At 41.2% G+C, this 26,843-nt stretch overlaps 1 protein-coding gene across 1 annotated transcript in view; it reads left to right on the forward strand.

Annotated features, from left to right (window-relative positions):
* The first annotated feature begins 11,120 nt into the window (after nt 1-11,120).
* SLC71A1 (solute carrier family 71 member 1) overlaps nt 11,121-26,843 on the forward strand; it is a 49,638-nt gene continuing 33,915 nt past the window's right edge. The window contains exon 1 of the mRNA XM_075558794.1: nt 11,121-11,357. Coding sequence (XP_075414909.1) covers nt 11,274-11,357 — 84 coding nt within the window. The 5' untranslated portion in view covers nt 11,121-11,273. The remainder of the gene's footprint in view (nt 11,358-26,843) is intronic.

Below are 26,843 nucleotides of genomic sequence, written 5' to 3' on the forward strand. Positions count from 1 at the left end.
GCCTGAGGTTCTCTGGGTAGTGGTGCAAATAGTAATCACTAGACTACAAGCCTAAAGGTTAGCCATTGCAGCCAATCTATTAAGGATACAAGTTTAACGATCTGCTTCTAAAACGTCACAGTCTTGCAATGTAATGTTCCACACAGGGCTACCCTGAGCCAGAGCTCACTTAACAGCACTCGATAAGAAGCTTCAATGTTGAGGATTAGAATAATTAGGTATACTTTTTTTAAATGGCATCTGGGCAGCACTGTGGGTTAAGCATTGGGCTGCTAACTGCAAGGTCACCACCAGCAACCACTGTGGGATGAAGATGAGTTTTTCTGCTCCATTGGATTTACAATCTCTGAAAAGTGGCTATGAGTCAAAATTGACTCGATAGCAGTGGGTTTGTTTTTTTGCTTTATAGTTTAGAGATATTTGTGATAATTGTGACAATCCAGAGAGAATAAATGTGATAAATATATAAAGTATTTCCCCACCTCCACTGTTTAAATATACTTGTATAAAAATGTTTTGTTTTTAAAAATCACTAAAATAACAATCGCTGGATTTTTTTAAAATGTGTACCTTCATTTGGTTACTTCTGATAAGTATAGTTTTCTATATTAAATTACCTTTTAAAAAATCACAGTCTTGGGATCTCAGTACCATGAAATATATTTTCTAAATTGTATATAGATAACTATTGTATTTCAATAGTCAGACTAGCATTAGTAAACATTGGTCTTTCTTGCTGTTCTGTAATATACCCAATAAAATAAAATGCCTACAAATGTGGGGACTAATTCGATCTCTCAGTGTACATAGTCTCCCAAACTAGTAACGTAAGCAATGATGATTCATGTTTCTAGTGACTTAACTTGCACATTGTTATTTTAATTTTTGAAATTCTGAAATCTGAACAGAACATGGCATAGGTAGTATTGTTATTTTTCACTTCTGTTTAATGGCAGCTTAGTAAATGGCTGAAGTATTTTAAGAACAATCGTATTTTTAAAATTGGTTTTAAAACTAATCAAAATTTACAAGAGTTGAATACCAATCCTTCATCATTCATTTGTTACCTAAGTATTCTCACATAGGATTTCTAAAATGTTAAAAGTAATGTATTCATTTGGAAATATCAAGAGTATGCCCAAAATACACATGTTTCTAAGATACACAGTAATGTGCACTCTTGTGCACTCTTGCTACAATTTTCTTTAAATGTAGAGTGTTCAAGAGCTTTGACTAAATGTGCAAAATCAGGTTTCACAAGTGTATTTTTTATCATAAGTGTATTTTTAACACTGTGTGTACATTGCATTAAAAGAAAATATGTGAAAACCTTCATAGCTACGACAGTAATAGTTTTGGAGTGACATAGGATTACAGAAAACCATGGCAAAGGTAAGTCCGCATTCCTTCCCCCACTCCTCCTTTTGGGAGGTCTGCTCTTTGTTTTTATTATTATTTAGGTGGTTTACAGAGCAAATGGTTTTCTATTCAATGATTCATACACATTATCAATTTCATTTTAAAAATTTACAGCTATAAATTCTAAAAATTTAACTGATTAATTTTTATATATTATAAGTATAATGCTCAAATTTTCTATGATTTCATATTTGTCTCCATTTACTCATAATCTGCATTTATGTTTTGAATATTTTGCTTTTATAATGTTGTTAGTGCCACTGAGTATAGTCTTGCTCTATGTACAATGGAGCAAAATGTTGCCTTACATCATCCCCATGATTGCCAACATGCCTGTGCTTGTGACTATAAAGCCAATCCATTTCTACTTCACTGAACATGGTATCTTCCTTGAGTGATCAATCTCCACTCCAACTGATGAATCCAAAGTAAGCCAGTTAAACAGTGTTAACATTCTTATTGGCTCATATTTGGAAGTACATGGCCAGGCCTTTCCTTCCTAGCCTGTCGTAGTTTAGACAGATATTTATGATCATACAACAGAATTTTCTAAAATTTTTAGTTTTACTTTCATTTTCCCTGTGATAATTTATTTTAGAAGAATTAATACCAAACTAGTCTCAGGGAGTTGGAGAATAATGATGTCCCAAATCTCTAATTCTTCCAATCTGCTATTCTCAATCTGTCCCCTACACCCCCTCCTCTAGAGTGTATTCCCTTACATCCCTGGGTTCTGCAGTTTGCCACAGCATCCCAAAGAAACTCACAAAAACTTTGAGGAAATGTCTCACGTGGTGCGAGTCTAGCCAAAGGTCCAGATCCAGAAGCCAACAATGCCTAAAAGTTATAATAGGTCTTCTTGCTTCTACTTAAGCTCCATCAGGAAATAGAGGTGTGGTTTTCCAGGTGAAGTGATGTGTGTAAGAACTGTATGGCGGTACCATTATATAAACCAACCTCTCTGTCATGGAGCCAGTTGCAACTCATAGTGACATGTGATTGGTGTTCATCACTGGGTAACTCAGCACTGGTCTTTATGTGCGTGTTCAGTTGGGGATTGGGGGGCCACAATGATGGCACCTTGCCCATGTCCAGGGCTTTGATGACTTCTGATGTCAAAAGGTTAAGTAGAGGATACATTGATAACTTCTGTACACCTTAGGTCAGGTCTAGTCTCAACCAGTTCCATGACCTCAGCCTCCTGCTTTTCTCACGCAGGCAGCTGGTGGTTTGCCTATTGATTTTAAAACCAGAAGTCAGTTTAGTTATTTTAATATAGCTATAAAGAATGATGGCTAACCTGGGGACTATACCCTCAAAGAACAAGAGTAATGATTTCAGCCACACCTAATAAGGTGGGGATTCAAAATATATCCCAACTTAATTCTGTCTTACTAGCATAAAAGATAACTCACTCCAAAATGGGACTGTACCCACAGTGTAGAGGCTAGAGTGTGCAGTACCAAACAAAATGGAGGACCATGGCTAGAAGGGTTATAGAAAATAACTACAGCGTTCTTTGCTTCCTTCTGAACCCTCTTCAGAATTACATTTGGCATTCCATCCATAATGTGCCAATAGTCTCTTCAAAACAATCTTGGTGCTTACCATGAAGCACATGAAACTTCTCTAGCTTCTCTCCATTATTCAATTCCATACCCACTTCCACCTGAGAGGTATCGTTAGAGCAACACTCGTACTTCTCAGTAACTGGGGCATCATCCTCCACAACCAAATGGATCCTAAGGGCTGGCTGTGTAATTGAAGGGTAAATTAAGGAAACATCAGACAAGGCATGCAAAGGCTCACCTCTTCCCTGGAGACTGGAACCAGTTTGTGGGCGAAAGTATTCTCTCAAAGGTTTATATAATCTCAGGACATGCAATCCATGTCATACACATAAGTAATGGAATATACTAGAAGCATACACTTACAGGAAGGAGATATGCTAGGGCATACATGTAACAGGAAGGGGATGTGCTAGGGCATACATGTAACAGGAAGGGGATGTGCTAGGGCATACATGTAACAGGAAGGAGATATGCTAGGGCATACATGTAACCATGTAGCAGGAAGGGGATATATTGGGAGTATACATGTAACCATGTAACGAGGGGTTTTAGGGGCATACATGTAACAGGAAGGGAATGTGCTAGGTGCATACACATGACAGGAAGGTACATACATAATGATAAAGGCAGGTTCTAGAATTCAGATGATGGCTTAGCCTTGGTCATCTCTAAGCTGACTTGACCATAGGTGGCCCACAGCTTCAGGGGGAAAAAAATCTATGATCTTTAGAAGGGGATGGGGCTGACAATAGGATCTGATTGCTTTCCATTGACAGATAACCTTCAAGTAAGCAACCGTGAACTTGTAGGAAACATTTTAAGATTGGCATTATTTGGGGGAGGATAATTTTAGTCAGGAGAATGTGACTGGGATTCATCTCCAACTAATGAATGTGAAGGCCTTCCTCCACCAGAGTCTGCCTTCCAGACTCCTTAAATATGTGGGTAGAGCATTTGTCAGCATTTGCTTTCTTCCCAGTTCTGTTTCCCACAAGTAATGAAATTCTGTTGTGAATATCTAGTACTCTGTAGTAGAAATGGCAATAAGGGGTGGCTTTCACAAATAGAAGTTTGTTTTCTCAGATTAGGAGGCTAGAAGTCCAAATTCAGGGTTCTGGGTTTTATATCTTGTAAGAGATTGCCTCAACACATATCCTATACTAATCCTGTCTCATGAACATAATAAAGTTCGATTCCCAAACAGGATTTTATCAACGCTATCAACAGGTATACATGCATGTTAGTATATATAACACACATTTTGAGAGAACACAATTCTATCCAGAGCAAACATGAGTATCCACAAAATAATGGATTTACCAGCTGATACACCCTTTCAATATGGATTAAAAATATCAAGAAAACCAAAATCCTCACTACTAGCCCAATAATGAACATCATAATAGATGGAGGAAAAATTTAAGTTGTCAAGGATTTCATTTTGCTGGCTCCCCATAATCAATACTCATGGAAGGAGCAGTCAAGAAATAAGGTGTATGATCATGAGGTATCGACAGGATCAGGTATCAGAAGACCCAAAACAATCATATTGACGCGAACAAAGGGTGTGTGTGTGCAGAGTGGAGACCGAAAGCCCATCTGCAGACAATTAGACATCTCACAGAAGGGTCACAAGGAAGGGACAAGCCAGCCAGGGTGCAGCGCAGCACTACATTCAACTTTCCTCCAGTTATTTAATGCTTCCCCCCTCACCACTATCAGGACCCCACAAATCTGGCTAGCCCGGAGCATGTGCAAGGTACAGATCAGTGCTCCAGGACAGATGCCCTCCTCAGGACCAATACCGAGAGTACCAGAGGGTAGGGGGAAGGTGGCAGGGGAAAGGGGAAACCAATTACAATGATTGATGTCTAACCCTCCCCTCCCCAGGGGACCAAACAACAGAAATGTGGGTGAAGGGAGAGAGCAGTCAGTGTAAAATATGAAAATTAAAATAATTAATAAATTACCAAGGATTCATGAGGAGGGTAGGGGAAAAAGAGGAACTGATACCAAGGACTCAATTAGGAAGAAAATGTTTTGGAAATGATGATGGCAACGTTTGTACAAATGTGCTTGATACAATTGATGTATGGATTGCTAGAAGAGCTGTGAAAGCCCTCAATAAAGTGATTTATTAAAAGAAAAAAGAAAAATCAGTTGGGTAAATCTGAACACGCCTCTGTGATGTGTTGAAAATCAAGGATGTCATTTTGAGGACTAAGCTGCACCTGATCCAAGCCATGGTATTTTCAGTCACCTCATATGCATGGGAAAGTTAAACAATAAGGAAGGCCGCAGAAGAAATTCTGCATTTTAATTACAATGTTGGAGGACATTGAATTGAACATACCGTGGACTGCTAGAAGAATAAATCTGTCTTGGACAGAATGCTCCTTAAAATTGAGGATGGCAGGGGGAGGGGAGACTCCGGATAGGGCAAGATATGACAAAATAACCATGTATAAATTACCAAGGGCACATGAGGGAGGGGGGAGAGGGGAGGGAGGGGGAAAAAAAAGAGGACCTGATGCAAAGGGCTTAAGTGGAGAGCAAATGCTTTGAGAATGATTGGGGCAGGGAATGTATGGATGTGCTTTATACAATTGATGTATGTATATATATATGGATTGTGATCAGAGTTCTATGAGTCCCTAATAAAATGTAAAAAAAGAAAAGAAAAAAATGAGCCCCTAATAAATTGTTTTAAAAAATAAATAAAATAAAAGCCTTGGATATATTTAGACCTTTGAATTGTACCGTGCATGAATTATGTGATAATAAAACTGTTAAACAAATAATAATAAAAGCAAAAAAAAATTGAGGATGGCCAGACTTCGTGTACTTTGGCCATGTTATCGGGAGAGACCAGTTTCTGGAAAAAGATATCATGCTTAGTAAAGTAGAAGGTTAGTGTAAAAGAAGAACTTTGAAGAGATGGACGGACAGTGTCCGCAACAAGGGGCTTACACACAATTGTGAGGATGGCGCAGGACTGGTCAGTGTTCTGTTCTACTGAACACATAGTGTTTATGAGCCAAAACTGACTCAGAGGGACCTAGCATCAGCATCCTTTAACAACAATCTCCTAAGGAATTAATTTTGAGATCTCATTTATTTTTCTACAAAGAGGTTCACGTTGGAGTACAACTTGGAAATTTAGCAAAATAATATGTTTTATTTTTAAATATATTTTTAAGTATGGGAAGTGTACTCGATTGAAAAATGTAACTGCAAATTACCTTCCTTTCCATGGAAATTGAATTATTTTCTACTTTTTGTCATGGCAATTGAAGAACAAAATATCCAACTGTGATTTTAAAATAAATTATTTTAAAATTTAATTTTAAAAATCTATTTATTTATAATAAATCATTTTATTGGGGCTCATACAACTCTTATCACAATCCATATATACATCAATTGAGTAAAGCACCCTTATACATTCGTTGCCCTCGTCATTCTCAAAATTCGCCTTCCACTTGGAATAAATTATTTTAAAAATAATTTCTAATTACAGAAAATTCCAAGAACAATATGAAGAACTTTGTATTCTCTTTACCCATTGTATAACAAAAGAGGAGCTGGGATCTGCAAGGTCAGCAGTTTGAAACCACCTTGGGAGAAAGACTGGGCTTTAGAGTTCCAGTCTCCGAAAGCCACAGGGGCAGTTCTACCCTGCCCCATCGCGCCGGGAGGAGTCACCAAGGATTCCTTTCCAATGAGTTAGTTTGTTTTGTGTGTGTTTGTTTTGAGTGTAGCAAAGTACCCAACGTCTAGCCCAAGCTGCTAAATGGATTTCCGACTCAGTGACCCTACAAGACAGAGAACAGCTCCATAGGTTTTTCCGAAGCTATAATCTTTACAGAAGCCAATCGACATAGCTTCCTCCCATGGAGTGGATGGTGGGTTTGAACTGCAGACCTTTCTTTTTGTAGTTAGATGTTATAATTGTAGCACTAGGGCTGATACCCAAAGTTTAGAGGATTAAAATCAATACTTTTAATCTCACACAGTTTGAGTCAGGAATTCAGAAGTTACACGTGGTGGTCTCAGCGCAGACTCTCATGATACTGCCTCCAGGCTATTGGCAGGAAGTGTATTCCACTGAAGGCTTCACCAGACAGCCTATTCACATGGCCTGTTGGTAGGAGGCTTCAGTTACATGGCTCCTTGTGTGCCCAGAGAGAGAAAGCAAGCTGCAATAGGAATATGTACTGACTTTTTTGATCTCGTGTCTGCAGAGTATGTCACTTCTGCTTTATTCTGCTAGAAAACTCACCACAGCCTGACCACCCTCGCAGAAAGGACTGCTGAAGCTCGGGCTATGTCTTAAAATCATCAAACCCAGAATAAGTGTTTTTCCCCTTAGTATTTATTTCGTCTTCTTGCTTTGTCACTTCCTTCCCGGTTTTATATGTATCCACATGTTATTTCCTAACGATTTAAAGATAGCTGTTGTGTGGTGTCACCCATGGCTCATGGTGACTTTAGGTATTAAATAATGGTTCCATAGGGTTTGCTTGAACTGTCAACCTTTAGGTTAGCAGACACTCATTACCGTGTGTACTATCCCTTTACTCTTTTAAGCCCTCACTATCACTTCAGATCCTTGGATGGCAGAAAACATTTGCATAGACTATTTAATCCCAGTCAACCATGTAGCAAAAAAAGGAGAAGGGGTGGGCTGATAGTGTGCTTCCAGAAAGATTATATCCAAAGAAACCCTATGGAACAGTTCTCTGTCACACTGGGGTCCCAACATTTACTCAATGGCAAGAGGTTTGGTTGGCTTATAGATTTCCTGAAAAGGAGATTTTCCTATATAACAGTCTAACACCAAAACAAAACCTACTATCATTGAGTCAGTGTAGACTCTTAGCAATCCTGTTAGTGTTTCCAAGACTCTTAAGTCTTTATTGAAAGAACCATGGACTGGGCCTGCGTGCTGCGTCCCTTCCTCTCTGGCTCGGGACTTGTTTGCCGCAAGATGGCTAAATGCACCAATATGGGACCCATTACGGCGCCTCCCTCAGGAAAATGGTGAAGAATATTGAAATCAGTCAACATGCCAAGTACACTTGGTCCTTCTGCGGCAAAACCAAGATGAAGAGACGTGCCGTGGGCATCTGGCACTGCAGCTCCTGGGCCTCCAATACCACCCCTGCTGTCCCAGGAAAGTCTGCCATCAGAAGACTGCAGGATTGAAGGACCAGTAGATGCTCCCCTACCTGAAACCTCTCTGGCCTGTAATAAAAGGGTTAATTTATGTAAAAAAAGAAAGCAAGAAAGAACAAACCATGGACTGCCAAAAGGGTGATCTGCCTGGGAACAAATCCAGCCAGAATACTCCTTAGAGGCAAAGTGGGTGAGACCTTAGCTCATGTACTTTGGGCATGCGAGATCAGTCGCTGAGAAGGGCCTCACGCTTGGTGCAGTGGAAACGAGGCAGGCCCTGGACAGACAAGACCGAATGACGCAGCAGCGGGCTGAAAACAACACAGGTAAGGCTGGTGCGGGACCAGGTGGTGTTCCGTTCTGCTGTACACAGGGTTGGTACGAGTCAGAACTGACTCGATGTTATCTCCCAGCAGCAAGGCTTTAAGGAACAGTTTCATCTTTCTCCTGTGGAGCAGCTGGTGGGTTTGAACCACTGACATGGTTATCAGCCCAATGCCTAACCCACAGTGCTACCAGGGTTCCTTAGAATACGAGTTAGCAATATTAAATTTCAATGTTGTGATAGATAATATTTTAATCTGTATTCCATGTTCTGCTGTGTTGATGGCCCTTTCTAACCATTTGCCCCATCAATTTGACTTTTAAGTAATGCTGTTGTTAGGTTCTATGGTATTGTTGCGGTTTCGGATAAAAGAAGAACACTGCAATGTCCAAATAGAGTAATGGAAGTGTTAATATCAGGCTCGCCTGGGCTGCAGGGGAAATGTCTAAAGGAACCTCTCTCCAGATTGCAGCTCCCTTTTCCCCGGGTGATTTTCCTTTTTTTTATCCAGGGAGGGTAGAATACAGAAAGCAGGAGAAAAGGCTAGTTAAAATATCTGCATCAATAAGTGGCATTGGGAGAAGTAAAACAAAAGTATATTTAGGTAAAGTTTCAGGTTTATGACCCCATTCCTGGATTTCGTCTCTAGCAGCGGTTCTCAATCTGTGGGTTGCGACCCATTTGGGGGTCGAATGACCCTTTCACAGGGGTGGTCTGATTCATAACGGTAGCAAAATTAGTTATAAAGTAGCAACGAAAATCATTTTACGGTGTGGGGGGGGTCACCACAACATGAGGAACTGTATTAAAGGGTCTCAGCATTAGTAAGATTGAGAACCACTGGTCTCTAGCTTGCCCTACCAGGGAAATGGACAGTCCTCCCAGAGAGAAAGATTTACAGTATCTCTTGATGAGGAGAGGGAGGGGTACTTTACACAAGAATTATCCTAAGGGCACTTACAAACCTGCATTCCATTGTGATGCTAGATTACCTCAGGCCAGGTCCAGGCTGGTCAGAGGTGGGGAAATGCCCTCAGGGAAAAGGGCTCTGCCCAAATATGGTGATGTGCACTTGTCTTTGTCAGCATCAGCTCTAACTCTTAGCAACCTCTTGTTCAAGGGAAGCATACAGTTCTGCCCTGCACCATCCACATAAAGTTGTTTCAGTTCAGTGTTGCAGTCAACTGTCCTCATCCAATCCGTGAGCAGCTGTCAATAGCAGAGAGCAAAAAGACAAAGTAGTGGTCTATAGTGTGACCTACCCACTGCCATTTCAACCCCTAGGGTTCTGATCAGGTAGAGAATTGTTCTCTAAGCGCTTATCTTTAGAGACAGCAAACTGCCAAGAGCTGCCAAGAGTTTGTTCACACTAAGCAGCAGAGAGCTAAACCTCTGCTCCAACAAAGCTGCTTAGAGTGTGTTACAAGGGTCAGGAATTGTTAGGATGGAGAGAGAAAATGTTTTAAGTATTTGGGCACAGGGAGGGGCTGGAAATAGAGCTCCAGTTGAATTCCAGTGGTGGCCATGAGCCAACACAAGGTAAGACAATATCTGGACATTTTGTTTTTTCCCTTTATCTCTTCATTATACAGCATGCCTAGGAAAGGCCCTCTGTCTTCCTGGAGGCGCCCAGGTGGGGTAGTGGTTACAAGTCGGGCTACTAATCCAACCGGTGAGTCAGCGGTTCAAAACCACAAGCCCTTCTGCTGGAGTTCGTTTCAGAAACTTATGGGGGCAGTTCTACTGTCCTACAGGGTCAGGGAGTCAGAATGGACTTAATGGTAGTGAGTCTGGTGTGGGTTTTGGTACATCTTCCTATTATGGGGTGGGGTGTGTGTGTAGAGGTTTGATCTGGTTCGTTCAGGTTTGATCTCTACTGAGAATATGCTCTCTGATCTATGGAATCTGAATCTACATTGAGCAAGAACCACACGTGGCGTTTTGTTAAGGTGTAGATTCTGACTTAATATGTGGGGTGGAAATGAATGCCATTGGCACAGTGACCCAAGCGCTCAGTTTTTGGGGTGGGAGGGGGGAGGAAGTCCCAGTCAATGGCTGTTCCCCTCTTTCTCCTTAGAGGGCGAAAGGGGTAGTCTCTTCTTGGTCTACGCGAAAGATTGACAGCCTTGGAAACCCCGTGGAGCAGTAATACTCTACCCTATAAGTTCGCTTGATTTCATTGGCAGAGGGAAGGGCGAGGTGGAAATTCAGTCTCAGCCGGAGGTGACCGCACTCGCGGATCACACCTACTCGTTCCGAAAGGCTGGTTACATTTCCAGGGCAACCCATTACCCGCGGGCTACTTAACTTTTGAAACCTGATTTCTTTATCTCTGAAGGGTACTTGCCTCCCACGGCTGTCAGCATGGAAAGCACCGCGCTCCCGGGACGCCCGGCAGCAGCACGGGGAGCTCGTGCACCGCCCTCCAGGCCTAAGGTCCCGCGGGGCGGCGTCACGTGGGCGGGGCGGCGTCACGTGGGCGGGGCGGCGTCACGTGGGCGGGGCGGCGTCACGTGGGCGGGGCGGCGTCACGTGGGCGGGGCGGCGTCACGTGGGCGGGGCGGCGTCACGTGGGCTGGGCGGCGAAGGCGGGGCGGCGTCACGCGGGCGGGGCGGCCGATCGCACGATGTGACGCGCCGCCCGAGGCAGGCCGGGCCCTCAAGATGGCGGCGGGCGCCCGCAGCGGCTTGGCCCGGCAGTAGCGGCGGGACGGGACTCGCCGCTGGGGCCGGCCGCCCCGGGAGTGGCTGCAGCAACGCCCGGAGTCGAGGATGGTAAAATGACCCAGGGGAAGAAGAAAAAACGGGCCGCGAACCGCAGTATCATGCTGGCTAAGAAGATCATCATTAAGGACGGAGGCACGGTAAGCTGGGGGTGCGCCCCGGCGAGCGCCCCTCGGGGCCCGCATCCGACGCTCTCGGCCTCCCGCGCCGGCGGCCCCACGGTCCGCCGCCCAGCAGGCGATGCCGGCGCCTCGGGTCCCCGACGCCCTCTCGCCGCCACTCGGAGGTTTTTCCTGCCCCTTGCTGGCCTGCGGCCTCCAGGGCCTGTCCTCTCGGGGACGCCGCTCGCCTTCCGCACCTGCCTCCTTCGTCCGGCCGCCTCTGCAGGCCCCGCGCCTCGCTGCCCACGTGCCGCCCGCCGCGGGGACACATCGCTGCCCGCTCTCGCGGCCCCGCGGCCCTGGGCAGTGCGTGGTCCCACCGCGCCGCCGGGCCCCGGCCAGTGACCGGGCTCCGGAGCGGCCGCGGCTGGAGCTGCCCTCCCATATGCTGCTAACGGTGTGGCCTTGGGCGCGGCCGCCCCGCGCGGCCCCGCGGTCCATTCGCGCGCTCGCCCGAGCCCCGGGCGCGGGGACCTGCTGGCAGGGAGGGCCCTGCCCACGGTCCGAGGGTGGGTTCCCTCTGCCGACTTCCCGAGTCCAAGGGTGACAGTGGCCCTCGGGCCCTGGAGAAACGCGGGCTCCTTTCCGAGAGCAGTAGCCCCCTTGTGCCTCAGGCGAAACGAAACTGAGTGGCAGCGAAAGACTTTGAAAAGAAGGCGGGCTGAGTGAGGCCGGGAGGAGAGGTCGCTTTTTTAGAAGCAGTTGGCATCACAATAAACTTTATGCAGTGTGCCGTGGGGCACCGCAGGGGACCTAGCACGGGGGGTGGGGGGGCGGCGAGCGGGGCAACGCACCGGTACTTCTTTTATGCTGAGACTTCTCCGTTTCTTCACCCGCCGGCTTGGTGGCATCCTTTAATTTTGCGTCCTGGAGTAGAAAGGGTGCGCGGGTAAGGTGTGCGTCTCCCTTTCCTAAGAAGAGTGCAGGAATGGTTCCCTTTCTTCTGCTTCTGTTCTTATTTTATCGGAGCCCTCCCCAACTGCTGGCACAGTACCAAATATTTCAGTAGGCCACCACTGAACTCTTGCCGACTTGGATCGAAATAAATGACAGCTTTCTTTTGACACATCAGGAGATAATAGTACAGTGTGCTACGATTTCGGAAGCCCAGAACACGTATAATAATTTTATAGCGTCATTTTTGTTAACTGTCAAACTTAGAGACTTACTAAATGTCATCTCTTTGACTTTTGATGGAAAAGGAATCAAAATTCAAGTCCTTGGATCCTTTTATTGTAGTTAGCCTTTTAAAATATTGCTGGTTGAATCAGTTGCGAATCCATCAGTTTGGGGAGAGAAGTATCTTGTAAAAAGTAGCCGTTTCCTTTGTCAAGTTCTTCATAAAATCTATAAACTAACGGGGCAACGAAGGACTGGATTTTATAAAGGCAGATGACAGTCTCAGGATTTTGCAAAAAATCCGGAGACTGTGATCAGGAAACACCTCTTGACTTTGGAAGGTTGTTTTGCTGTCTGCTTGTTTGGTTTATATTACAACAGATGCTTCATTCCAAATCATGTGATATTTGGAAGAGATTGTAAAATCCTTTTTATTCATAAGGTTATAGTGAACTCGGCTTGCTTTAGGACACGAAATACAAAAACAGCAAATAGTTTTTGAGAGGGCATATGGAATAAATGAACATTTTTCTGGAGAGCTATGAGGTTGAGCGTATTGCCATCTCTTCTTTTTACGCTTAATGTTCTAAAACATGAGACACCTCTTTTAGATAGGGCTCTGCTTAACACAGCTTTGGCTCCTTTAAGACCTCATGCGTACATTTAAAGTTATAAAAACATTTTGTTTTGTACTAGCAAATACATAGATAATTTCACTTACCACTGTGCAAAATTAAAAGGAGCTGTGGGTTAGCCATTGGGCTACTTGTCAGGCAGTTTGTGGTTCAAGCCCTTTGCAGGAGCAAGAGGAACCTGTCTGCTATTGTAAAGATTTAGTCCAGAAATTTATGTAGGGGTTGAGTGTGAGTCAAAATCAGCTGCGTGGCAGTGATTTTTCTTTTATACACAAATCAGGAAACAAAGTCCCATAAATGCCAAAGGACCTTTTGGCTGTATTTTAGTCTGCCCTTTAGGTGTAAGTGGGAGAGGGGAAAAAAGAATAACCCTTGTATTGATACATAGGATTTTAAATGCCATTTCCTTTTCTGACTGTTTATAAAAAGGCTATTGTTATGGAACCTTTTAAAAATGAAATACCAGGAACCCAAGTGGAAGGCGAATTCTGAGAATGATAGGGCAACTAATGTATAAGGGTGCTTTACTCAATTGATGTATGTATGGATTGTGATAAGAGTTGTAAGAGCCCCAATAAAATGATTTATTAAAAAAATACAGCACAATACTCTTCCAGAGAATATAGTTATGGAAGCACTGTATTTACTCCTGAAATGACTCAGTATCACTGAGGTTAAAATAAATAACTTTTTTTCTTCAAAAAAATGAAATAAAAATTGTCATTTGATATTGCTCTGGATTTTTTTTTTTGACAATTGCATTATAGAATGTTTTAGAGCTGTTGCTCTAAATAAGCAATTTCAGGTTTTAAAAAGTTCTGCCAGTGGGTGGGTTCTTTCAAAAGCAGATGTTTGAGGCTATATGGTCGGTGCACAGCAGGCTGTGAACACGCAGTGTTTTCGACTCCTAGTCAGTGATACTGACCCCTTGTCCTTCTTACTTTCACCAGTGATAATAAAATTATTTCACTTTGTCCTTCTGCTAATGACCTCTTTAAACCTACTCAGCAGTCTTAATACTTTACTTATATTTGCATTAGAAAATGAATGAGATTTTTAATGATTTGTCCAAAAGTTGCAACCAATTTATTACTAATTTTAACAGTTGAAGTGTGAATCCTAATAAATCAGTAGATTAATTGTCAATTACTGAACTGTTTTCTTTCTTTTGAATGGCATTTCAGAGTGTTCTGAAGCTAGGATAAGACTAACTAATATGTTTGAGTAACAGATGGAGTGATTGAAGTGATTGATTTACCTCAAAGTGTGGTTATTTATCAAGAGTTCTTATAAGGGCTCGTTTATCCTGAAGTAGTTTGCAAAAATTTTTTCTTTGACTTTTTTCTAAGAATATTCTTAGATGAGTTCATACTTTTCAAAAGTTTAAGAACATTTATGTATTTTAAAACAGCATAAATAAGTCCCATAGCTTAAATTCAGTAAATATTTATTTGATCATATGTTGTTTAACATAAAGGGTCATTTTTGACTTGATGTCAATGAGAGTTACTGTATATTAGATGCTTCCAAACCTATTTGACCTGCTATCCCCTTTTCAGGAAGGAAAAAAAAATTTACTCTGTACCTTCTTGGCACTGAAAAACTTTTGTACTTTAGTCCATCATCCAGGATAAGGTGTAGGTATCTGCTTTTGCAGCTCTTCTGGGTTGTTCTAGCCCACCCACCCTCATTCCACTTTGGGAAACACACTGCTGTATACTATTTCATTCATTTTATTTGTGAAATTTCTTTTGAAGCATCCATATGTAGAAATAGTTATGGCTTCAAGGTTTAGAATATATAACATGTTAGTGTATCTCTTATTCATTGCAGACCATTTAGGACAGTTGGCTCAAAAATGCATTCTAACATTTCAAATTCTAGTTTTGTTGAATTATTACTAATGCATTACCAAATTGTCCATTTTAGTTCCATTTCCCACAAACTTTTGAAGCCCTTTGGTAGGCTTCCTATTAAAAAGGATAAAAGCTAAAGGTATTCATATGTGTAATCGATATCAAAATTAGACTTTTTTTCATACAGTTTAAAATTTTTTAGTTGTTTTTAGATCTCCTCTGAATACAATTGTGGGACTGCAACTCAGGCAGTGAAAAATTCTAATTCTTTCACAAGTGAATTGATAAAATGACTTTAAACCAAACCTAAGTCACTGCTAGGGAGTCCATAGTGACCCTTTGGACAGGGTAGAACTGCCCCTGCAAGTTTCCAAGACTAACTATAAACTAGAGTTAGAAAGCCTCATCTTTATCCCACAGAGCTGCTGGTGCTTTGGAACTGGTGCTACACTCAAAACAAACACACACTTTTATAGTGCAGTTAAGAATTCTTACTTTCATATAAATGCAGTTAAGAATTCTACCATTGAAATAATTTCCTTTATATGGACTCTCTTTTAAAACATTGCCATCAAGTCAGTTGTGACTCACAGTGATTGTATAAAGGGTTTCCAAGACTATAAATCTTTACAGGGGCAAGTAGCTTTAGCTTTTTCCCATAGGGCAGTTAGTAGGTTTGAACCATTGACCTTGCTGTTTGTAGCCCAATACGTAACTCACTGTGCACAAGAATCCTTAAAACAAGGCATAGTCGATAATATTTCATTATTTAGCTAAGACTAGTCCTGAGTCTAGACATTTCCTAGGCATTAATAACAGTTTGATTTTTGTGTTCATGGAAACGTTTCATTTTCCCTTTTTAGTGAGTTCAATTTGTAGTCATTTGAACAGTATACCTCATTAGGCCCTAACAAAGGTAAGCACCTGAGATGATGATGATGGCCCCAGTTTGATGTAACAGGCACATCTTTTCCATCTAAGACTAGAGAAGAATGCATTAATTCTCTTGTTAACTTACATTTTCAAAACTTAAGACAAAGCAATACAATATAAGAATAAGCTCTGGGTTTTTTTAATTTAGATTTGATTAACATAATAGGGTTACTACATATTTTAATTCATGCTTTCAGGAAATTTAGGGTTGGTTTTCTGTTTTAAATATAGAGTAAACCCTGTTTTACTTGATTAAGGTCAGAGAAAACAAGAAAACTAGCAACTAACTGCTTTGCAAAGGGGAAACGATTAAATATTAGTTCTGAAAGCTTACATTTCCTCTGGCTGTGCATAATATATTAGGAACTCATGAAAGCAACTTTATTTTGTTTATTTTACTTCACTTGATACCAGATGGATGTGTACATTAGCAACCCAAGCCGCTAATGAAAGCAGCTTTATAATAATATTGTCTACAGAGACTGTTTTAATTCCATCCATGAAAATTCTGTACTCAAATGTGTACTATTAAGTGCTTTTGTACTTTATGGTTTTTGGTGTAGGGACCAAAATTTGTTTTCAATATACAAGGTTAAGTAAAAGCTATTGCTATTGGGGTTTCAGTTCACATATTTGTTGGGTTTATTCCAAACAAAATGTGCTCATGTCTCTAATCAGTAGATGTTTGTTCTTTTAGTATTAGTCTCAGTGTGCCTTCAAAAAAATAAATAAAACAAGGCCCAATCAAAATAGTGGCTTTTGAGGGCATCTGCTGGGCCATTTAAAGTTAAGGCAAATAAATCAGTACAGAAGGTCATGATGACGGCTTTTAGGGGTTCTAAAAATGATGTATTTTACAGAAGGACACAGGATGATCATGAGGATTTATGACTTTTTAGAACACTAAAAAATGGTATTTGAGAGGAAAAAGGCCACGAAAATTGCACTGAAGAATGTTCCCAACACGACAGTGCCACCTGCTCATTCTTGTTGTTATCCCTGAAACCTTCAGGTTATAGTTATTAGCCACTATTAGCCCATACGTCTAATACCAGTCTATAAATTCCTCTTCAGACTCAGGCAACACATGGAATGACATCAAATGCAGCAAGATCACAGGCCAGTGGGTGGAAAGTCTTGTGGATCCAGCAGCATTGGTAGCACCTCGGCACTGGCTCCATCAGTGTAGCTCAATGTGGCTTCTCAACAGGAATGTCTTGTAGAAAGAGTGTGTCCCACCTCTAGGGAGGAAGACATGCGTTTCCAGAATCCTCAGGAAAAGGCCATGCCCACACAGAGGCTTTATTGGTTATGACCTGATTGGCGGGCTAGACTCTACCCCTTCTCTCAAGTTGACAGATTATTCAACTGGGCAGTAAACTTCCACTCTCCCTCCCACACCTGTTCAGACTACATGTCTTTCTAAGTATCTGTTTTATAATTCACACCACTATTATGAGATTATGTATACAACAGTATTTGCCCCTCTTGGAGAAAGACAAAGCTCTCTATGCCTGTGTAGAGTTAGAATTTCAGAAACCCTACCCTATAGGGTCTCTACAAGTCTGAATTGACTCCGATGGCAATGAGTTTGATTTGGGGGCAGAGGGCTTTAACTCTTGTGACTCTACTGTTGGTGTTAAAAATGGGATTCATTGCAAAGACTGCAGAACCATTGAAAGCTTGGGATTTTGTAAGAATCAGAACAGCAGGGGGCAACAAGAGTTAAAACTTGATTATTAAATGATGACTGGTTATTATTCCAGCAATCATACCAAGAGCCAGAGTATACAGAGTCCACAAAGCGAGTAAAAGTGAGTACTATGGGGCATGAGGCAGGTTTGTGAAATGGGATGCCTTCAGACACTTATTTGAGGCGCTGTTTGCTGACCCTTGAACTAGAGCTGAGCACTTCAGGCTGAGACCTATGGTGAAGTGGTAGGCCTTTTGGGCACTTATTGGCACCCCTAAAAGAACTTTATAACATTGTCTCTGGAGGGTAGAGGCCAATATTTCCCAATATCTTGCCCTGCTCCATAAATTTTTTACCAACTCCCCTCTTGTGTTGTGCCAGAATGAGATCAATTAACCTACACACAACTTTAAAGTTAGTAACCCTTTATTAGGAGGCAGTCAAGAGGTAGTTAGAACTAATTCTCCAAAGACCTGACTGCTCAAAGTGGGAGGTGTTATACTAGGGAGAAAACAAGACACGGGGGACAGGATGTCAGCATTGCATGGCACAAGGGGGAACTTGGATACAAAGGCATTGGCTGCAGGTGGCAACTCTACGGAAAAAAGGGGAACTTGGAGTAGGGGGCTGTGTTTTGTTCTGTTGTGTGTGGGTCACTGTGGGTCAGAACATATAGTGAATTACTGTTGTCAATTTAATCCTATGTAGATAGATTAAAACATAATGTTCAAGGCAGACATTCTTTTACAAATTAACCTATTAATTAAACCTGTTGTTTAGATTTAAGAAGACCTTGGGATATTTTCACTGTAAGTTTAAAGATTATCTCAAGACAATAGTTTCAGAGGTTCATCCAGCCCCCAATGGCCTCTTGGATTCCATAGAATTTGAAATTCTGTATATTTCCCATTTTGATCAGGATTCTTTTATATAATCTTTGATCAAAAATGTTCACTATTGGGAGCAAGGCACCATCCAGTTTTTCTGGTCCTAGGGCAAAGAGGAAGCCATGCATGGAGCCACGCATTCTATTTCCTTCTCGTATTCTTGACTTATCTTTTGTTTCTTCTGGCATCAAGTTGATGCTCGCTCATAGTGACCCTACCTGAAAGGGTAGCACTGCTCTGTGGGTTTCCAAGACTGTAAAGGAATAGTAGAAAGCCCCATCTCTGTCCAGAGGACCAGCAGGTGGTTTTGAACTGTTGATCTTGTGGCTCACAGCTCAAAGCTACTAAGGCTTCTTTCTGGCAAATACTGACCAATTTTTATACCTTGAATGACTGACTCTCCAGCCTCAGCTTTCGCCACCTTTAGCCATAGATAGTAGATACAGAAATAAGATATTACTAATCTTTTGGCCACTGTAAGTCCTGTATACCACCAACTTTCTTGATCACTATCCTCTGTACTTCTGTATCTAACATCTCTTCCTCTGGGAAGCCTTCCCCGGGCATTTTCCTTGACTGATTAAATGTTGTTTATATAAGCAGAGAAGTACTTTTAACATTATTCTGTCTTTTTGCCCTCGACTAGGCATGTTTTTGTTGTCATCTTTTTCATCAGTGTTTCCTGAACAGTGTCCCAAAGAACTTATGTGTTCCGGGAACTATTGCGTATTAGGTCAAATAAGTGTTTTCTGGTCAAATTTGAAAACATGCATATTGTTAGTGTGATCTTCCTGGAGACTCATCATTTAAAATTACATAGTAAACTCCCTAAGCAGTTGTACCACATAACCCACTAGGCCTTGGGTGTGTTAGTGGTGGACATTTTTCTCACCATATTTTGCTGTACATCTTTTATGTGGTACTAGCCAGCACTCCATGAAATTGCTCCTTTGTCTTTTCTCTTGTTTTTTGTGGGTTTTTTTTTTTAATAAATCTCAGATTGTTCATTCTGTGTCGTTTTCATGCTTTCCCTTTTCTCTGCCCACTCTTTAAATGTTGATGCTCCTGGGCTCTTTGTTGTCCTGTGTGCGCGCACACACGCACTCACTTCATACTCTCCAGATAACCCATCTCCTCACATTTACTGCTGACTAATTGTTTTAATTGGGGTGTGAGGACAATAGAAATGTTTCAAATCGATGAAAAACCTAAAGTACCTCAAGGGTAAAAAGGAGCTGGGAAACTGCCAGCTCCCACCCTGGAGACAGCCAAGGTAAAAACTTAGAAGTCATTCATGACTCTCCCTCTCACATTCATCAAGTGCAGCCAGTTCCAAATCCCGACTACTTAGCATATTCATGCTCTGCTCCGGGCAGCAGCATCACCCCGTTCTTGCTTGAGTTACTTCAAATAGCCTACTTTTTTGTTGTTGTTGTTGTTGCTGTTTTCTCCTCACTTTTATCCTCCATGAACTAACCAGAGTGATAGATTGAAGAAATGCAGGTCTGATTACACCATTGATTGCTTGAAACTCTTCTACAGTTTACGGCATTTCTTGAATAAAAGAGCGAAACACTTTAATAAAGCTTAGCGCTTGGGGACCTTCATTTTTGTCTCTTACCTTTTCACCACATAATTAGAACATGATTCCACAGCAACCTTAAACTGTTATGGCCCCTGTGACTTCATTCTTCATTCGTTCTTATTCTGTTGTTCTTTTAAAAACTTTTTTGTGAATTGGGTGAAGGTTTACAGAGCAAACCAATTTTCTCTTTAGCAATTCATGTACATCTTGCTTCATGTCATTGATTGCGATCCCACAATGTAGCTTGACTTATCCCACTTCCACTTTGTTTTTATTTTTTCTATTCCTCCTCTTTTCTGCCTTCTAAACTTTGTTAGTGGGCAGATATTGTCCCCGTGAACTCAAATGGCTGATTATTCTAAGGAGTGCTTATCTCCCTGGTGCTCTTCTCTTGGTAGACCTATTTAGCTGAAAAAAAGGAGCTAACGGGGTGAGTTCATTTCTAGGCTAGAAGAGTAAGTCATAGTTTAGGGTTCCACCAGTCTCAAACGCTATCTTTACAATTTTAAGGTTTTTAAAAAAAATGATTTTATTGGGGGCTCGTACAACTCATCACAATCCATATAATCCATTGTGTCGAACACATTTGTACATTTGTTGCCATCATCATTCTCAAAACATTTTCTTTTTACTTGAGCCCTTGGTATCAGCTCCTCATTTTTCCCCTCCCTCCCTTAAGAACTGTGAACAATTTTAGGTTTAGTTCCATATTTTTCACCTGTTCTTTGTAGGACCTTCTAATGTGATCCCTTTCAGTTAAGTCTGTAGTGGTAGCCAAGATACCATCTAGTTCTGGTACCAAAGCTGTTGAGACTGAGGTCCATTAATCCATTGGACTAATTGTTTCCATGCATCTTTGATTTTCTCCACTCTTCTTTGCTTCAGATGAGGTGGGACCAATAATTGCCCCGTAGGTGACAATTGATAAGCTTTTAATACCCCAGGCATTACTCCCCAACAGAGGATATAGAATGATGCCTTTGTGGACTGTGTAATGCCATCTGGTACCCTTTGGGATTACAGTACTGAACTAGTTCATCTAGTGTCTCATTCCTGCAATGTGTTTGCTTAGGACTAAGAGGTCTTCTTAACTTTGTCCCCTGTATGCTCTGCTATATTTATGAATGTATTTGCAGCATAGTTAGAAATATTCTGTCATGAGTATGTATGTATTTATTGCTATAGTCCCATTTTCCTTTCTGTACATGTTCAGCTTGTGTATCTGTCTATATATCCACTCATGGGTTATCATTACTGCTCTGGTACATATAATAGTATAAGGGATCTTCAAAAAGTTTATGGAAAATATAATTAATTTTTCACAGACTTTTTAAATGACCCTCGTATTTCTCTATGCTGCCTTTAACTTTCGTATTCCTCCTTGCCTTCCTCCTTCTCTGCTGACATCCACACCATCCCTTCACCTACAGGAATGTGTGTCTACCCTCACGTTGGTACTGGATCTGCTGTTGAAGAATTTGTTAGTGTAAGAAGCTCTTCTTGACTTTTTATTATAGTGTTCTCATATCATCTTATGTGACTTTTCATTCAGCATTTTGTCCTTTAGATTCACCTTCGTTAGGTGCTTCATAGGAAGTACTGTATTGCTTCCCATAACACCACTTCACAGTCCCATCAGCAGTGTATGAGGGTCCTAGTCTTCTTAGCCTTGCCAGCATTTGCTGTTTTGTTTTTTTGAACTTTATTATTAATATTGAGATGGAGATGATACCTCATTCTCTTTGATTTGCCCCATCGAATTACTAATGATCTCGAGCATTTCTCTGTTTGTTGGCTCCCTGATTATCTTTCATAAAGTGACCGTTCGTGTCTTCTATCCATTTTTAAAATTGAATTACTTGCCTTTTACATGATGAAGTAATGACTTTTTTTAAATACATTTTGATAGATCATTGCCAAATGATTACCTCAGTTCTCTTTTGGTAAAAAGGTTTTTATTACAAAATTTATATTTACAATTAAAAAATTTTTATTACAATACATTTTTAGTTTTTATTACAATAAATATATCATTTTAGATGAATCTTTCATCTTGTGTTATAATTAAACATTTCTTTTTATTCTTTTCTCTTAAATTCCTATATGATTAGGTTGTTGAACAATGCCTACATTCATACATAATAAGGATAATGAATTGAGTCTCTTTGGGTCCATTCAATGAGAAGGTCTTTTGAGTCTCTTTAGGGACTAGGGACCCTTCTGTTGTGATCAAGAAAGTTGGGAATATACAGAAAGCAATTTCAACATTGAGAAATATGTGTTGTGTTTTAACTTGTATTATAGAATTGCACAGAACTGTTGTACCAGGTGAGATCAACCACACCACTTTATTAATAGCTAAACCTGTATTAACAGCTGGTTTGAGAGTAGGCTAGAGCCTGGAAAACTCTCCACCAAGGACAAAGAAAGTATGAGATCTTTGTAGTTGAAAGTAAGCAGCCTGGCTTAAGGGGAGGGATATTCAATCAGTTACCTTCGTGTAGAGTTGGTTGAGTATGAGGGCGCTTAGGGCGGGGCGGGGCGGGGTGCATGGAACAGCACAACTGCAGGTGTAATTATTCACGGTTTAACCTGATAGTTTACTGCATACACTCGAATACAAGCCGACCTGGATATCAGCTGAGGCACCTAATTTTGCCACAAAAACTGCATGAAAAATGTGCTGAAAAACTCGGCACATACACTAGTACATACGGTACATTACTTACTAATGGGGCAAGCAGAGTCCGGAGACATCTAAAGAGAGTCATGGTCTGTCAGGAGAGGGGGAGGAGGGGAGAAGGGGGGTCTAGTTGCTAGCAGGCAGTTGAGGGCAGTTTCAAACAAAATGGAGCCCCTCGTGCTAAGCTAGGTTACTGTAGAACTACATGGGTAAATTTTGCTTTTCCTCAATCTAAACTTAGCTCTCATGTAAGAATGAAAGTGTTTCAATTCTCAGTAAAGGTTTGTATTTAAGTGATATGCTTATACTAATTTCCTAATTTCGTGACTTCCTTCAACTAGTCTTCATTAGACATGTATTTAAAAAGTGATCTATTTGAAAGAACTTCAGACACATTTGTCCTCATGTGGATTCAAGTGTGGCTACAAGATATTGATTTCTGGTACTCAATACTTCTTGGGCACTTCTGCTGTTTGCTCATTTCTTTCTAATGCTTTTGCTTGGTAATCCATTTTGGGCAGTATTTGTGTTTTCAAGTTTTTTTCTTAAATGATGTAAGTATCCCAGTAAAGACTGGTAAGATCTGTACATGTATTTAAATTTACTTCTGAATCTTGGAAAGCTTAACTCCTCCAATGAAAATACGATGAAAATGAAAATAATCATATATTTCTAACCAAAAACCAAACCTCCTGTCATTTTGTCGATTCTGACTCAAAGAAGCTCTGTTAAGTAGAGTACTACTTCTCCTTAGGGGTTTTTGAGACTATAAATCTTTAAGAGAGCAGACAATCTCATGGTTTTCCCTTGGAACAGTTTGTGGGCTTGAGCTACCAATCTTGGGATTAACAGCTCGGTTTCTGTCCCACAGCTCCTTATCCAGTATCAATCAGTACACACTCTGGTGCTTGCATTTTGTTGGCCATGTTCTCAGCTTTTCTTGCATTATTTCCTTTTTGTGTCTTCAGCAATATTTTATAAGGCATCAAATATCTTGAGTTTATGATTTCACTTGTTGCAATACATATTCCATATATCAATAGTCATAAATACAAACATAATTGATACAACAATAGCACCTCTTAAATGTGCAAGTTTGATTTGTGAGTCACATGGAAAATAAAATATGTTGATATAACTTAGGAGACCGCTACTTGGCCATCTGACTGAAAGAGGTTCATATTTGTAAACATTCCAAAGATAGTGACCCAACAGAGTGCTCAAATTATAGAACAATATCACTGACATCACTTACAAGTAAAATTTGCTGAAAAACATTCAACAGTGGTTATAGCAGAACATTGACAGGGAGCCTCCATAGATTCACAGGATTTAGTGGAGGACGTGGAACAAAGGCGATCATTACTGATGTCAGATATATATTGCCTGGAGTGTAGGAGTCTCAGTTCATAGTGTCAGTAGGGTCATGCTCTTTGCAAAATGCTCTAGGAGAAGATTCTTTTTTTCCTTTCAACAGTTTTATTGTTACGTAGTTTATATATGATATAATTCAATAGTTCAATCATTCAATTCAATCAAGGAAAATTTCACAATTACCTCCACATTAGTTTTAGAGTATCCCTTACTGTGGTAGTTACACAATCTGTTGTCAACATTGGAGTAAAGGGGTGGCGTTTAGCCTGTCAATCAAGTCGCAGCTTGATGACCTCAGTTGGAGATGCTAAGGAGATGAATAGTTTGCTAGAGACAGACACACACGCTCCCTGTGAGACAATCCTGTTGACAAGATACACGGAGCTACAGAAAGCCCTGGAGCTTCAGAAGCCACTTGGAGACCCTTATCAGCACTGAGAGGCTTTCACTGCCATTGGATCCACAAGACCTTCCACCTGTGTTCTTCCTGCATTGTGCATCACTACATGTGTTGCATGCATCTGAAGAGGAATTTTTAGATTAGTATCAGACAGATGGGCTAATATCAGACTTGTGGACTTGATCTGGACTGGGCTGGGAATGTTTTGTTAATGTACAATTACTCTTTGATATAATGTTCTCTCTTACACACATATGAATGTCTATGATTTTTTTTCTCTAGTCAACCCAGACTAACACATTATGGTACCAGGAGTGAGTTATACAATTGTGTTAGACAGGGTTCTCTAGAGAAACAAAACCAGGACACTTATATATATATATATATATATATATATATATATATATATATATATATATATATATATATATATATATATATATATATATAATAACAGCACAAAGGAATGTAACAGTTAATTAGTCCTCACAGCAGTACAGAAGGCTCAGTTGAACTCCTGAGGGCTGGGGTGGGGAGGGTGGCAGCAGGCAAGGTCAAGGAAACAGAAAGCTGAGTCTTCCCTTGGGCAATGCGTGCAGGGTCGGCCCCACAGGCAGCAAATAGCAAGGCGGGTCACCAACATTCAGGATATTAGTGAAACAGGCCTGGATGAAAATTCAAAATCAATGCAAGATGACAGGATCCGCCAACCCCAGGCTAAAGCGATGTACACACCAGCAGTGTGGCAAAGCAGGTCTCAAAGGAACCTCAAGCTCTAGTGACATGATATACAGTTGGCTGTCTGTCCCACAGGTAGTGTAACTCACAAGTTGAGGCAGAGAACTAGCTAAAGTAGCCACACACTGGTCTGATCAGGACAGCAAGAGAAAGGGGGGTGGGCCTTGCCAAGCCATTTATCTCTTTGCCCTCCAATCAAACTGCAACCTGAGTAATCCCACATTTTCCTTTTGGCCAGGTTGGGACAATAAACCTACCTATCACACAGCACACACCCCGCCCCCCGCACCCCCGCATAGTTAAATCACCTTTAAGATGATTTATGCAATCATAATCCATTGTAGTGCTCCTTCCATGTACCCATCTTCATTAGTGACTCCCCAAATCCTCTTTCTCTCCCTATCTCACCACCACCACCACAATCTCTGTATCCCTTTATAGCTGTTGTTGTTATGCACTCACTCCGCCTGTGCTTCACAGCTGGGAGACCCAACAGAAAAAAGGACTAAAATTGCACTAAGGTGGTAAGGGTCAAAACATAATAGTATAAAGACAAAAATACTAATATATAAGAAGGAAAAAAACCCAACAGCATTCAAAAAGACGGGGAAGAAATTTCTATCGTGGGACCAATAAGAGATAGATGCACCCAGGTGGAGTCTTTCAGGTGGTCAACTAGCCAGGTGTTATGTGAGCCCATAATCAAGATTACAATAGTCTGTGCTATTAGTAAGGCTGATCGAGACTCTTGCATGTGGCTAGAGTGGATCTGTCATTGCCTCAATCTGAGCAGATATTCTGTAGATGGGTTTTGGGTGCTCTCCGTTTTACTTGCAAGACCCTTTCTTAATTCTTCTAGCATTTGGTGGAGCCAGGAGGGTTCAGTCCTTAGATGTCACATACTTGTTTGCTTCAAAAATTCTTGAAATCATTTATTAATTCCTAACTCACAAGGCTTCTATTTTCTCTCTCATTAGTATGAGGACACTGGGCACATCTTCTCTCAACAGCCATGTTGTTCCAGTGTCTTGGGATGTTGGGGGTCAGGCAGCAGGGAGCAATGCCTAGAAGCAAGGGCAGCAGAAACACTGTGTTCCAATATGGACAACCCCTGGCAGGTTCCTAGGAGCCTCTGGGCCTCCAGGGAGCAGCATAGGCAGTGTATGAATCCTGCTCCTCCCACATGATGTGAATGCGGAATGGTGCTCCTGAAACCCCTGGCAAAATCTTTTGATAAGCAGAAGGGTCTAATATTTATTCTAATTTCATTCTTCAATTTAGCTTTTTTGATTGTTGTCCGCCTTACATCCTTTTCCTATAACACCTTTTCTCGTTTCCTAACCTATGTGTATCCCTTTTAATAGTATTAACATATGAGGAAGTAAATGTGTAGTTTCTCATTCCAGACTGAGAACTTGAGAGTGGGAATTGTGTCTTGCTTATTTACATCCTGTACAGATGAGTGAGATCCTGTACAGCTTCAGTCTAGACCATGAACTTTCAACTCTTGTCCCCTTGTTTTTTGTCTCAAGTTCTTCAACTCCAAATTTTCCTCAGCGGTT

This window comes from Tenrec ecaudatus, chromosome 1 (genome assembly GCF_050624435.1).
Source record: "Tenrec ecaudatus isolate mTenEca1 chromosome 1, mTenEca1.hap1, whole genome shotgun sequence".
Lineage (NCBI taxonomy): Eukaryota > Metazoa > Chordata > Mammalia > Afrosoricida > Tenrecidae > Tenrec > Tenrec ecaudatus.